Raw genomic sequence first — 15,514 nt, forward strand, 5'->3', positions numbered from 1 at the left:
AACCATGTCTCGGTGAGAGCCAGATGTCAGAGGAGTGTTTGCAGCAGAGCGAGAGTTGAGAGTAGCGGCTCACACGGCTTCCGGTGCTTCTCCTATGCCTATGACGCCAGATCCTGGTCCAGTTTGATCTTGACCAGTCTGTGGTGTCCTTACGGTTGTGTGAGTGCCTAGCGGCCTTGAGGGGCTGGATGAGCAGCTACTGGCTGAAACTTAACAGGGACAAGATGGAGGTCTTGGTGGTGGGGTACCTGTCTGATTTTACACTATGTTCTCCTTTTTGGCCCACTGCTTTAGGCGATGTTCCAGCTCCTGTGACAAGGGTAAAAACCTTGGAGTCTATCTCTCTGTCTCACTTTCCATGAAGGCTCAGGTGAGTGCAGTATGTCAAACTGACCATCCAAGAGGATTCATTTTAAGTCTCTATGCTTGGTTCCTAGAGCCTTCTACTGTCAGGGAGCCGACTATTTACAGGCAAAGTGTAAACCTTCAGATTCCTAGTGGTTATCCCTAAATTCCACTTTGCTAGGATGGAGGCTGTGCCTTCACAGTCGCTGCAGCTAAGCTGTGGAACTACTTGTCTATTGCCCTCAGGCGCATAGAGAATCACTTTCAGTTTGACTGTCTCCTGAAAACCTGGGTATTCTAGGCTGGCTGCAACATCCTTTCATTAGCGTATTGTGTTTTCCTCGCGCCATGATGCCCTTAGGTGACCGTGCGCGTTATAGGTTTTGATAACATAACATAGCGACGAGGAGCAGGTTGCCACATTTTAAATACTTCCTGGGAGGAGTACGGGAGTGAGGTACCCCCCCCGCGGAAGTGGCATAGGGGCCAGAGAGAGAGGAGGGGCAGTAGACAGTGGTGGCGAAGGGGCCAGAGAGGAAGCAGAGGGTGCCAGAGAGGAGGTAGGGGAGGAGGAAGGGGATGGCAGAGCCAGGGAGTAAGTAAAAGGAGTAGCAGGTGAAGGGAGGAACTTGATAAAACGTCTATCAAGAAGGAGATTGGGCTGAGATCCCTGGAACATGACAGTAGCATTTGGATAGACATTGATGATGGCTTTGGAGGAGTGGATAAGGGGGCAAGAGGACCTCGTAACGGGTGCCACGATTAATGGGAGAAGCTGAAGAAATCTGCGCCAGAGGTTACCCCTCGAGACTGCTGCTAAGAGATCCCGTCCATTCTTTCCTTTCGTCACCAGACCAAGGAATCCAGAGGTCCGGGTCAAGCACTGCTACATCAAGGAGAATCCAGCCACAAACATTTCTTCTCACTTGAAGTACATTGGGGAGAAAAAGGTATTGCTTGACTTGATCCAAGAAGTCACTCCACCGCGTTGGAGTGCATGTAGAGGTATGCAGGGTTTCCACTTTTACCTCGGACTAGCGTTTGTGTCCCATTTGCGAGTCCTTTAACAGGGTCGCCAACGTTGTTGTTCTTCAAGCATCATTTGACTAGAGACTAGAAGTATCCTATGGAACTTTTGCCATTTCCCTGCTTCATAAGACTTTAAGCACTCTTTGAAGTGACCTTTGCTGCTAGTTAGGATTTGGACTTTAAAAGTGTTTTTTTCTTTTCTGAAACCCTCTCTGGAATGTTTAGCTCTGCTACTTTTGACTAACCAACTGTCTTCCTTCCCCAGAGACATTATGTTATATGGTTTTGCTAACATAATACAATTACTGTATATCTTTGACTCTGCGCGAGTGTGTGGTACGGTAGGTCCGTCATTGTCAAACTCTGTAACAATTGTAACCGCGAGCAACTACAAATTAAGCAGTGTCCTTTGAAAAGTATCTAACAGTATTTCTACGTATGTTGGTTTAATTATCTAAGCATTTTGAAACATTCCTCGTGTAAATATAATATACATTTGAATATATATGTATTGGTGTAAGGGTTTCTTTGAACTGCTTTTACTACCTCTGTTGAGTGTACTTAACTACAGCTCACATCTTCCTCTTATAATAAGCCTGACTGCCCTGCCCTTCTACCAAGGCTCCATGAGTAGTACAGACTGATACTACAATTTGAGGACCTGTATACTATTGGGATAGTTTTATGAAGTCTTCTCTCAAGTGAACTTTAGGAAATCTCCCTTAACACACTGTGTATCTAGTTCCGCTTTCAGCATGAGTGCAGTAGCCCTAACGCTGTGTGAGACTGGTGTGGCTACTTCCTTTACAATTATCCTGTGCTTAAACCCTTTGCGGCATCCTAGTGTAAGAGTTAACACTTCAGGAAATTAGTTGCTTATATTACTTGCTACTTTCATAACAATGTCATTTGCATTTCGGACAAGTTCTTAAGGTTAGTTCTTTTTGATGTTATATCCGGCTCAAGAGGGGAGGTGGGCGTTTATGGTAACATGCAGTTTGCCATGTACCCATCTACCATCAAATTTGATGTCAACCATGCAGAACCCTAAAATGTCTTTGGTGGCACCACTGTATGCTTTCTGGAGTATGTCGGGGCTCAATATGTTTTAGAGGTCTCAACCAAGTCTGAGGGAGGTGTCGGCCCCAATCAGTATATCCAGATCCTGTGTCACCCATTGTTTGTAACTGAGGGGCAGAGCCACGTCCAGCCGCAGAGCCAGTGGTGACATGAGGGAAGCAAGACCTGCTAGCTGGAGGCTGGAACGAGGAGATTAAATTCTAAATGAGCACACAAAAAAGAAACATGAAAGAAAAAGGATAAGAAAGAAAATTACAAGGTGATTAATCGGAGGGAGCGGAAAAAATGTGTTACAGATGTGGCAAAGTATACCTTTCTTGGTCACCGAATTGTCTCGGGACAAAAGTAAGGTGCAAGAAGTGTAACAGATGGGGACACTTGCAAATTATTGCAGATATTCCAAAGGGAGTAAAGAAATCATTAATGTAATAAACGATGTAGTACAAACAGTGGATGATTCAGAGGACAATGATGGTGTTGCCGGAGCGGATATGTCCCAAAAGTCTTATTATGAACTGTGACGATGAGGCCCCCATTGCAGAGGTACAGCTTAATGGGATACATATACACATGATGGGATAAGGTATTGTGAGTCAAAGGGGAAGAACTGAGGCTTCCAGACATTAGTCAGGGGGGTACAATATGGATACAATTTAAATCTTTGTGGGCATTTCATTGCAAAGTTAGGATTCCAAGGGAGAGAAGCGATGGGGAGGATTTATGTTATGAGAAAGGGAGCTGCACTGTTAAGCTGGAAGGAGCAGTATAAACTTAAAATACGGTTAAATCCCAACATGCGTGAGCAAGTGTTGGTGGTTATGGAAAATTGTCATGTGACGCCAGAGAGATTGAGATATCCTGAAGCGTTCTGTAATGATGTCAAAAAATTGAAGGGAATAGTGCACAAGATTATTTTGAAGGAAAAAGCAATATCAGTAGTGGCGAAACTACAGTCCATACCTTTAGTGTTGATGGATGTTGTAGGGTGGGAGCTGAAGAAATTATGCAATAATGGAATTATAGAACGTGCAGGAGTTGCTGTCTCCATTGGCTGTGGCTAAAAAAGCAAATGGTGATGTGAGGTTATGTGTAGATTTGAGCAAGTTAAATAACTGTGTAGTGGTGGCACGACATCTGTTACCAAACGTGTGAGCTACTGAGTCTAATTGAAGATAGAAGTGTATTCATGAAAATAGATTTGGCAACTGCGTATCAGGTTGAATTGCATCCCAAGTTGAGGAAATTTGCAGCATTCATATCTCACGAAGGAATGTTTCAGTTTCAGCGCATGCCATTCGGATTAGTATCAGTGGTGTCTGCCTTCCAAAAGGTAATTTACAAATTGTTCAGAGATGTTGAGAATGTGTTCGGTATTCAGGGCAATATGTTAGTCTGCGCGAAAGATGTATCAGAACATGATGAAGTTTTGGAAAAGGTACTAAGCATATTGAGGGAGAGCAGGCTCACTGTAAAGAAAGAAAAATGTGTTTTCAGGCGAGAGTTGAAGTATCTTGGGCGTGTTCTATCTAAAGGAGTTGTTAAGCCAATGGAAGAGTTGGTTAGTACTATAAGAGAAGTGAAAGTACCTACATCTAAAAGTGAGCTTTTCTCAGCCTGTTTGAATTCTATCAAAAATGTATAAAGAATTTTTCAAAAGAAAGAGGAAGGGATGAGAGAACTGTTGAGGGGGGAAGCTGAATTTCAGTGGGATGACCAGTTTGAGGAAGAGTTTAAATCCATAAAAGCTGAGATCAATTTAACGAAGCTACTGGGGCAGAGATTTATCAGTACAGATGCAAGTGACACCGATCTAGGGGAGGTGCTAACCCAAATAAGGAGAGATGGAGAAGTTGTTCTCATTGCACATGCGGTAAGAGTTTTGAAGGGAGCTGAGTGCAGGTATTCTGTGACAAAGACTAAAGCCTTGGGGTGTGTCTGGGGAGTATAGAGATTTTGAAGCTTTGTATGGGGGCAAAATTTAATGTTCAGAATGGATCATAAATCGCTCGTAGCAGTGTTTGAATACAAGGGGACGCAAAATGTATCTAGGAGATTTGCAGGTTCGGGTAACGTGCATGCAATGTCATGATTTCAAGGTAGATATAATACCTGGTCAATGAAATTATTTGTTAATCACTTGCTAAGGGTGTGTGGAAGATGAAGGGGGGAGTGAAGAAGTGGGGTGGAATGAACTAATCTATGCCACATGCAATGGGATTATAGGAAGGAGAAAGTGGGCAGGGGAGTGTGAGAATGATGCATGTCAGCAGAGAGGTGAAGGAATACGTAAAAAGGAAGTGGACTGAAGCGCAGAACAAAATGTTAGAGCTTGGTGAGGAGAACACTGTACAGTATCTGTCAGGAAGAGTTGTAGCACCAAATGGGCTGAGGGATAGACTGATTTCATATAGCCCACGAGGGGCATATTGGAATAACCAAAACCAAAGAGGTGTTAAAGGCGGATTACTGGTGGCCTGGGTTCAATAAGTATGTGGAGGACTAACTCCAGGCATGTGGGAGTTGTAACGAATCAGGGAAGAGATTGAAGGTGTGAGAGCAACCTTTGGTTATTCCGGAACAGCTGAGGTGGGTGTGGGAAGAACTTGCAATAGACATTAGAAGTCCCATGGGAAAGGGGTCCCAAAGTGAAAAGTATGTGTTGAAATTGGTGGATCTGTTTTTGAGGTGGGTGGAAGTGAAAGTGGGATAAGAGACCACAGCGGTGAGCGTGGAGAAGATTCTTAGTAATATATTAGCTAGAGAGGGGATTCCAGGTAGTATTTTTACTAACAATAGGCTCCAATTCATTGGAGAAGAGATTCTTGGAGAAGCACAGGATTAAGTACAAGCAAACTACCCTGTATAATCCACAAATGAATGGTGTGTTGGAAGAGCTGAATAGATGTCTCATGGAAGGAGTAAGAGTATCGGAAAGTGCAAAGAGTTGGCATGAGGAGATGTGGGAAAGAGTGAAAGTGTTCTGATATGCACTACATGCTACGGCAGGTGTCATACCTTTCTAGTTAATGAGGGAAAAGAAGGCCAACCCATGGGGTGCCCTTCATGGTTTTAAAAGGTCTGGGGTGAAGAATATAAATGTGTATCAAAGGATTTGTGACAAATCCTGTATCTTTTAATCAGAAGGTCCCATCCACTGAGATGAGTGTGTGGATTAAGCTACACTCTGGAAGACACGAGAGAACGAGACAAAAGAGAGTGAGAACCAGATACACAAGCCAGGGAGCCCCCACGCTGCATTCGTCCCGATGGAGAAGGAAATCAAGAAGCCTGCGAGATTCGTACTCACCCAGGAACACAGAAGGGTATGCTGGAGTTGTGGTGTACCCGAAATCCGAGAAAGCACAAGGGCAGGAGTCCAATAAGAGGTGGTGGTGAGACCACGAGAGGGAGTGTGTGGTGGACCAAAGTTCCAAGAAACTTTGCCGATACCACGAACCTGAGAAGCTTATGGAGTGTCTGGTCATGCAAGAGTGGGAAGGGAAACTGTGATGGAGACACAGGAAAGTACGAGAGAGATACCAGGGTGAAGATGGTGTTCGCGAGCAGTGAACAGTAAAAGGTCCTCCACGGAAGAAGGCTCCCAAAGATTTTCTTTGTTAAAAGCAATGGTAATGGGGATAACGGGAAACCTGGGAGCACTCAGGGAAATCATTATATTGAAGTTAACTCGTCCCAGTAGCAAATATGAAACACAGTTAAATGTGAACCCAAGAAGATTCAAATATTATGATTCTAGAGAAAGAGCTGTTGAACAAGTGAATAATGAGAGAAGAGAAAACAAGATAAACGTACCCTGGGGAAAAGGTGAAAAGTAATTTGGCACATTATACAAAATAAATGTGTCGAAGAAAAAAAATCAGAGATGGCACAGAACCTAATGAAGTAAGCTATTGAAACACACTGCAAGTAAAGTACAGCAAAGCTCATATTGCTGCAACCAAGAAAGTAGAATTAATAAGACCCCCAGCCCCTCGAAGGATCACCAAAGAGGAGAGAAAACCCAGTAAACCAATTAAGGAACTAAAGAGCTTAATCCAAGATGTCACAAGAGACTATTTGCGGATTATGTAAAGAGAGCCCAGTAAGTCAACCAAGGAAGTGAAGAATTCTCGTTCAAGAAGTCAAGAAAGACTGTGTTAAAGACTGGTATTAGAAATACCCCAAGGAGAAGGGAGCATTCTCCTGACTTGAGTACGTTTTATTTATTGTCGTAGGCTCAGTAAGAATAGATTTTCTACAGTGGACTTATTACTTTTGGACATTTCATGACTGATTGACGAGCAACTTAGTTAATATTATCGGTAGGGAACACCCATAGTGGTAGGGAAAGACAGGCGTTTTTTTATTTCTTTTTTTTAAATTTAATGAAAACACTTGGTATCATGCCGTCAGTGAATCTGTGTCCTTCTTCCGACACACCACAGTACATAGTTAGAGCTTAGAAAGTATAAGAGCACAATAGAGTAGTCTATTGTAAGGAATAGAGACGTGTTGTATCTCTTACGTTATTATATTGCAGTACCTGCTTCATGGTTATTTAGAATGTTTAGGGGGAAGCGTGTTCCAGAGGGAGAAGAACAGAGTTGAAGGAGAGAAGAGTGGTGGGCAGCCTGGAGCTTAGGGCTTCCGTATGTTACTTAATAAAGGAAATATCATGAACCTTACCTGACAGTGTCATTCACAACAGATAACAAGTTATCTTGGTTTTAGCCTGCTTGTTCGCAGTGTAGTGACTATAATGCAGAGCTGCGTAAGTGGTACAACAATTCTTTATCAGGAATTTAAGAGGGTTACAAGAGCCTGCTCATAGGTGGCAGGATCTATGCATGTTTATTTCCAATTGTTCCATTCCTTCTCCTAACCATCGTGCTTGGAATCCTCCAAGATTGTGCACACCATATCGCGGAGAGTGCACGGAGTGCTCGCCTTTAGAACTTCCCAACACAACGTTCAACAACTTGAGTATGTATGTGGTTTCCTAATGTATTGGCACAAGCTTACGTTTCCTTTTGATGAAGGATGCCAGTGTAGCTTATGCAACACGTGGGAATTTCACCCAGCCCTGCTTTAGACAACTGAAAATTAAAACATTTGTGAATGTTAAACATGGTAAACGAATCTAAAGCCATTAAATGCGAATGTCATGTGTATATGAAACATGATGAATTAAAAAAGTTGCAGAGTTTTAATTCAGAGTATTATTTCATTCTAGGTATTGTCTGGATAACAGAAGAGCTCTTGAGCGTGATTTGGGTTTCGTTGAACTTCAATCTCGACTTATTCGTTATGAAACCCAGACAACTTGCACAAGGGAATGCTGTCCAATTCCATGTGTGTTAAGTCCTATGCCATCTCCTGCTGTTCTCTCTGAGCCTGGAAGTGTGCCTGATGTGGAATCAGCGCAGAGTGATGTTAGGGCAGATAGGCTGAAGCGCAGATCAAAGGACCTGGATGGCCTTTTTCCCAATAAAAGGTAAATGAATTAACACAGTGGCTTAGCTTTAAATACTTTTGTGTTACACCATAAGGTTCTCATCTTTTTGTTCACTATTAAAATGTTACTATAAAGACAACTTATACACAATCTGACGTGTTGCTACATAAGCCGTGAATGCCACATATGCATTCATTCTCACGTATTCCATGGCTTTTGTAATGTAGCTGTATTGTGTTCTTGAACCCTAGACAACCACAGCAAGATAAGTGTGATGTGGGGATGCCCTTTAATTCTTTCCAGAATTAGTTGAGCAAGCTTGGCGCTTGTTTAGCTCATTCTACTAGATGCATGGCTTATTTCCTGTAATTGAAACATCATGTTCAGATCTTTTCTCTAGTGTGGATCAGGTGTGCCCTGAATCTTATTAAAGAGCTACAGCTATTGTAGCGCAATGTTTCATAGACACAGCACAAACTAGTTTAGCTGATGCATGCATGTTAATAGCCAATTTCATTCTACTCTTGTTTGTTTTATACATTGCTTGTTACTGACCTTTGTTTTGTGTGCTGTTTATAGTTGGCCTGGCATTGAATTGGAACACTGAGTTCTTCTCAGGAGAACACTTTAGGTTCCTGCATCACTCTCACTATAGTCGCAGGCCTTTATCTGTCAAAGACTGTAACACGTGCAAAGCAAGGAGAACCGCAAAAACAATGACTAGGCCGCAGGAGATAAAAACACCTAGCATCTGTTTCTCTCGTGCTCTGGGAGCAGATAGCTACCATTGCAACAAAAAGCAATAGATCTGTGTGCAGCCTCTAAAAAGGTTCATCTGCCACCAGCCTGTTACACTGACACACTGTCTGGGTGAGCACTCATTCAGGGGCATTATGGGGCACCTTTGCAGTGCCCCTGTCCTGGCAGCCTTATGGGCAACCAAGACAGCAATTAAAACATGAGTTGCAGTATTTAGGGAGGTTTTGGTCAGAACACATAAAAAGCCAGCAAAAAAGACTAGGCGACTAGCAACATTTGTCACAAACCTTTCTGACCGAACTCTTAAACTGGTCTACACATTGCTCTTTCTATGACTTCCTCTGACAGGACCTTACTTCTTAGAGCCAACTCACATCTTCTCCTCTTAAAACCACAGACTGTGCAAAACAGAGAAGCGAGGCTCGTTTCTCACTTGAAACCCCACATTGATCTGCCACAACCTCATTGTCTTCCTGTCTATTCCAGGTTAACATTTGAGACCCGTTTCCTAATCCCAAAGGGCATTACGTGATGAAGTTCCGACTCATCTCGATAACTATGCCATTCCCTCCCAACAGCAAAGATTCCTAAATTCGTCTCATGCCTTTGTGAATTATGGCAAAATTCTGCAAGCCATGCCCGAGTGGCCATGGTTGCACACTATCCATTGTGAGTCTTCATCCCTAAAGCTTCAGCAGGATACTGGCTACTCTACTTACTGTTGAGAGCCTTCCAAACAGATTTGTTTGCTTAATCGATCTATGCACTTTCTCATATCCTCAATTGTCTTCCATTTGTTTCTTTCTCCCTTTCTCCACTGCCTTTTAGTTGCCATCTGCCTGTAGCTTCTCTCTGGTTGGATGGCCGTGGTACAAACTACCAATAATTAAATAGTTTGAGAAACTGGCTCATACTGTTAGTATGTGGGTGTTTGATGGAAAAACCTGCCATTCCATGTCCGTATCTAGAAATCTGGTGGCAAAACCATTATGGGATCAGCAAGGATCTCTCAAGTTAAGCATGGACAATAATAGACTGAGTGATTGCTTTACTCATACATTTTTTTGTGTCATTCAGGGTGTTTGGACTTTTGCAAATCGTTTGTATGCTCTACTAAAACAGTTATACGTTTGAGTGATGATCTTGAACTCGTGCAAAAAATCTAAAACTTCCAAGTAGTGTAAACAGAGTTGGATCTCCATTTGTCTTTTCATATTCGATGGGGGCCATTTATGGCATACATGCTGATCTAAATTAGATAATGTAGTATGTTTTGTGATTAGATTCTGTTAAACGTTTTCATTTCCATTTTACCATTTTATGGCCTCTCCCATCGCTCTGAAAAGCCATGGCACCGAAAATGTCAATCCAGGGGGTATAATGGGTGTGGTAATAGTGCAGTAGGTCTGTACTTCAGTGGTCACTGTGGCATGGAGAGAGAGACTTCTCAATGCAAAACATTGGCATGTGCCGCATGAGAGCCAAGTGGCCTCAGAAATGAAAGCTTCACAGAGCACTCCACCACCCACTGATTTCTCTGGAGCTACGAAGGAAGCAATTACTGGACAGAAGGCCTGTGCTTCCTCTAGTCCGGGTGAGCCTGCCACATTACTGGTGTTGAGTTGTATAGACCAGTTATCGGAAAAACGTAATGTGGAATGTACATGTCTGCGCGTGTCTTGAGGATTCTGAACAAGCTCCCCTTCACTCAAAACGGAGTCAAGCTTTGGTCCTTACCCACTCAAAAAGCATTCGAAGATAAGAAGCAACACTTCTTATCACCACCTCCATCATCCTGCTGTCTAAAAGAGGTTACTGTTGATTAGAGGCAGTAGCACAGCAATGCAGTTCAGTGCTTACTGCTACAGCATGGGTCTGCAACCTGCGACTATCCATACGTTTTCTACTAAATCGCCTATGATCTTTCACCATTGACTATGGGTAGTAGGAGTTGTACTCTAAACCATCTGGAGAGTGAATGATTGCATACCCCCGTTGGCTGAGTGAAAATGTGGCTACATTTAGGAAATAAGCCATTATTTATTGTAAATTTGCATTGATTGCAGTTTTGTAGCCTTGCCACATCCCATGCCTATGACATGTTTAGAGTAATTGGTGAACTATAGAGCAGCTTCCTTTTCAGTGTTTTAAATCTGTTGTTGCTATACTTTTCTTTCAGACTGTCAAAATCTGAGAGTACCGAATCACTTGTGTCTCTAGCAAGTGGAAGCAGTGGACATCACTATCCTACAGTTCCCTCAAGACATCGCTCTGAAAGATCTGTGTCTTCAAACCTTGGTCAGCCGTCCAGTATTCAGTCACAGAAAAGTACAATTAATGACAGTCAGACAAGCAAACGAAAAGCAGCAGAACTGGAGACTTCCAAGCAGGCAAAGGAATCTAGATCGCAAAAACATACACGGGTAAACGAGGATTACTAGCTGAATGTAGACTTAAAATGTATAGATTCTAAAATTGTCTTGTTCATTCCTCATTCCTGAACTTGAAACTCGTTAACTCATAGGTTGGATGGCCCTCTAGACAATCTTTGACCTTAATTCTTATACATAGCCATGCAGTAACTCTTGGAAGGTAGCCATGTGGTTCATTAAGACTTCAGCATTCTTTTATAGTCTGTGTATTTTTGTTTTACTATTTGTCACTGCTTTTCAGTTACACAAATTCAGTTGCAGGTTAAGTAACTTGGGCTCTGTGATTCCATTGACCACATTTACTATACTCTTCTACTTTGACTCTTCTCTGTAGACTTTTCTACCCCCCTTGCAATCCCCCCTACACCCACAAGGAAAAGAAAGTTGACAGAGAAGAGTCCAAGTAAAAACACCACACATTGTCTGATGGGAACCCCTGCATACCAGCAACTTGGTATGTACATCCTTCTTCAGTGCATCCTTATCCAGTTCCCTGCTCTGAACACCAACACAACACTTTGCCCTACATAATAGGTCTCTCACACAGGGCCGCATTCTTTTAACCTATCCAGGTAGTTAAAGGGACGTTATGGTTAGGTTGCACTAATGAAAAGCTATGAAATTTGTTGTAATGTGGCTTGGAGTAGCAGTGAATGATGTCATGAGCTGGTGGAATGTGAGGGTTGGAGTGTTCTACTGGGTGACCATTGGACAGAGAGAAAGCTGAGAAGTATGGGTGAGCCCGGTGTTTCCCTTATGATGTTGTGTCATCTGTGTCCCCTACCATCCCCGTTTTTACTAATGGAGTGCAGGACCAGGACAATAAATCACCGTAAACTTACCTTTGGTGTCCCGGATATCCACTTTGTTACACTGGCAACGAGGATGGGATGGTAGGTGGATTGCCTCGCCATTGGCGCTGCTGGGGGGGTGCAGCACTACAGGAACACCGCCCCGGGGATGCTCCCCCACACCCAGGTGGGTCCGTGTGCGCTGGCCCGCCGTGTAAAGTTTGTTGCCCCTCACGTGTAACGAAGGGCACCCTGTTGGCAGTTGGTGCCTTTGGAGTTTGTGGCGCTCCCTGTCCTGAGTGGGTTGACCGATGCATTTTCTGCTGCTGTTCAGTGAGCCGACGAGGGAAGGCCGCCCTGCGCCACCTGCGTTTTCCCAACCATCAGAGGGGCCGAGCACTGCGGCATTGGAGAAGTTTCTGCTTTGTTGTTGCTAGCGCAGTCAGAAGTGCAGTGGAGGTGAGACCCCGACCTGTGGACGGCGGTGCGGGGAAGCTGACGGTCGGGTTGGCGCCCTCTTATCAGTGGGGAGTTTAGCCCAGTTTATGTGATGTAGCGCAGTGTGCCCCTGTCGGAGGGCGGACCTGCGCCATCCGCGTTCAATGTCAGGATGGGGTCTATGTGCGGCGGCAGCTGAATAAAGGGTCCGCACTGCTGGATGGAGGGATACATGCCTCGGGTGTCTCTGGCCGCTCCTCTTTTTGTTTGTGCCACTGCAGCATAGGCCGGTTGAAGGGTGCGTGTAAGTGCCTACGGACAGTTCCTATGGAAGTTGCCAGGAAGCTATCCTGATGTGAACTGGTGATGTCACAGCTGGGATAGGCGTTCCCAGTGAGTCACGTGTACAGTGACCGTTGTTTTTCCTGTATATCAAGCTTCGTTCTCGTCGTGTCGGAAGTAAGGAGGAACGCGCCTGAGAGAGAGCGCATCATTGGAGGATAGACTGGCTGTTGTCAGGTTACCATCGCAATACCAGTCAAACGATCTTTGTGTAATTCCTTGCAACATTTGCTGTTTCCAGACTGGGCACAACAGTTTCAGATCATGCCTGGTTTTGAGCTCAGCTATGGGACATTCGGTCAGGTTAGTGTTACGGGCCGTATGTGTGGGTGGGTGAGTGAGTTGAGTTAGTTTATGTTGTGGCCCATGTTAGAGGGATAGGTTCACGGCTTCCCCATTTTAGGTCCCCCGGAGTAGTATAGGGGTGTGTTATTGAAGGCAGTTGTCTTGTGCCTAAGAGTGTGTTCCATTGTGGCCTTTTGTGGAGTATAATGCCCCGGTGTAGGGTTAGATTTGGGGTTTCCTACCCTTGTCCCTTAGAACGGGGAGGGGCCAAGTTGGGGGTAGAGGCGAGTGTTTAATGCTGTAAATAGTCAATGGCATGTGATGACTATCTTGTTTTGTTCCATTGAGGAAGACTGGCCCTCTCCCACCAGAAGCGTTCATTTAGAGGGTTGAACGCAGAGCTACTCATGAACTGACTATTCTGGCACATGACTTTCTTGCAGCGTGGAACTTTTATTTCATGTGGCGTAGCAGCGAGCCATCCCAGATATATCGGTGGACGGAATTACCCTGGGTCTGGGTGACATTTCAGTTATTGTCTGCACCTATTTTACCATGCATATTGTAATATTATCTGCATTGCATGGCTTTGTATGCTTATTGTTGTGTGTTGGAGTGTGGAGTGTAGTGTATAGGTGCATGTACGATGAGTTGGGGCACATGTGGGTTCACGTGTTTATGACTGCATTGGGGTTCTTAGTGCCTGGTAATATTGCCTGGGTAGGTCACTGTCTGAGTGTGAGAGCGTGTGTTGGAGCAGTTGGAGTGTAGGTGTTGTCTTTTCCCATGGTGCCTGGTTCTAATGCTGGGGGAGGTCGCCATGTGTATAGGTCTGTGGGTTAAGTTGGATTGCCCATCCGCGTGTTCAGAGTGTGTTTGGTGTGCCTTTTCCCATAGTGTTGTTTTGTTATTTACGTAGTGCCTGGTCTAGTGCCAGGGTAGGTCACTATGCTTGTGGTGCAACTCAGGGCAGTGTTCTTCTGTTATTCCATAGTTCCTGGCTCAGTGCCGAGGTAGGTCACTATGGTGTATTTGTATCTCAGGCGTGCCCGATTCCTGAGTTTTTGGGGTTGGATTTGAGGTAGTGTTGTTGTGGTCGTAGTGCCTGGTGCAATATTAGGGTAGGTCGCAATGTGTGTTGTTTCTCAGGGCAGTGTTATGTTGTTGTGTTTCATAGCGTTTGGTTTAAGTTCCGAGTTTGTCGCTATGCCTGTGTATGTATTTAATTTATGGCTGCGTCTAAGGGCCTAGGTAGGTTGCTATGGTTGAGGGTTTATCAGTGTTGCCATAATACCTGGTTTTGGACTGGGATAGGTTACTATGTTGGATCTAAAGCAGTGCAGTTTGCCTCCTGATTCCTAGTTGGGTAAAACAGGTTGTCTTACTGAGGTGTCTAGAGGTGATATAGCATAAGGAAGAGAAAATGGCCGATGGTTTAGTGGTTGTGGTGCTGGATAGTGAATGTGGTTTCTTTTGTAGTACACCAATCAGAGTTGTGGTTTGTGGGTCCCTCGGTTGCTGTTGGGCATTTGTTGTTGCTCTGTTTAGGGGGTGATTGGTTTGTGCTCAGAGGGGCAGCTCTGAGACTCCGGGGGGCAGACCGGAGTGGAAGGTGTTTGGTGCGTAGTTGGGTAAGTTGGTTAGGTAGTTGTTAGTGTTCCCTAACAGTAGTATGTCTAGGGGTGGCAGCTCTAGGTTCTGAGGGGCAGCTCAGGACAGGCATAAGTGCACTATTTTTTTGTCATGGGAGTTAGTGTGCCGTTGGCATTTTCTATGTGGTCCGGTTTGGCCTGTGAATGGTTCAGTTTCCGTGTGGTTCCTTATATGTTTAGGTTGCCAGAGGTTCTGGGCATAGGCGGACGCTGTGCGTGGGATTTCTGGTACCGTGTTTGTGTTTGGACGATTAGGGTTTTGGTGCTGGTCGCGTTACCTTGGTCATTCTTTTGTGTTTCCCTAGTGAGGGAGAGGTGTTGTTATGTGGCTTGGAGTAGCATTGAGTGATGTCATGAGCTGGTGGAATGTGAGGGCCGGAGTGTTCTACTGGGTGACCGTTGGACAGAGAGAAAGCTGAGAGCTGAGAAGTATGGGTGTGGGGGTGAGCCCGTTCTTTCCCTTATGATATTGTGTCATCTGTGTCCCCTACCATCCCTGTGTTTACTAATGGAGTGCAGGACCAGGACAATAAATCACCATAAACTTACCTTTGGTGTCCCGGATATCCACTTTGTTACAAAATTCAGTGGAATAAGGGACGTTATGGTTACAAGTAAAACTGAAACCCCCCAGAAATTTGCCAGTTATGGTAAGGTAAGCAACCAGAACTCACACCACCACCTGTACTGCTAAGACTAACACCCAGGACAGCAAAGATGACATCACAAATGTCATTGTTGACATCACTGATAACATAGCTGATGTAATACATTTTGATGAAAAGTCCCTACAATGGACTGTGTTCATAATGTTGCTAACAAGATGTTGGTGATTGGGAGTCCTATCATGAACTACCTAATGTATTAAATAATCTAATTATGTAAACAAAACATTTTATTCAAGTG

General features: G+C 44.3%; 1 protein-coding gene across 2 annotated transcripts in view; it reads left to right on the plus strand.

Annotated features, from left to right (window-relative positions):
* The window catches only part of MTBP (MDM2 binding protein), a 701,292-nt gene that overhangs the window by 513,608 nt on the left and 172,170 nt on the right, over nt 1–15,514 (plus strand). For both annotated transcript variants that reach the window (XM_069621563.1, XM_069621564.1), the window contains 2 exons: nt 7,688–7,948; nt 10,848–11,091. In XM_069621563.1, coding sequence (XP_069477664.1) covers nt 7,688–7,948; nt 10,848–11,091 — 505 coding nt within the window. The remainder of the gene's footprint in view (nt 1–7,687; nt 7,949–10,847; nt 11,092–15,514) is intronic.

The sequence above is a fragment of the Ambystoma mexicanum genome, chromosome 5q (assembly GCF_040938575.1).
Source record: "Ambystoma mexicanum isolate Mex_15411 chromosome 5q, UKY_AmexF1_1, whole genome shotgun sequence".
In the NCBI taxonomy this organism is placed as follows: Eukaryota; Metazoa; Chordata; class Amphibia; order Caudata; family Ambystomatidae; genus Ambystoma; species Ambystoma mexicanum.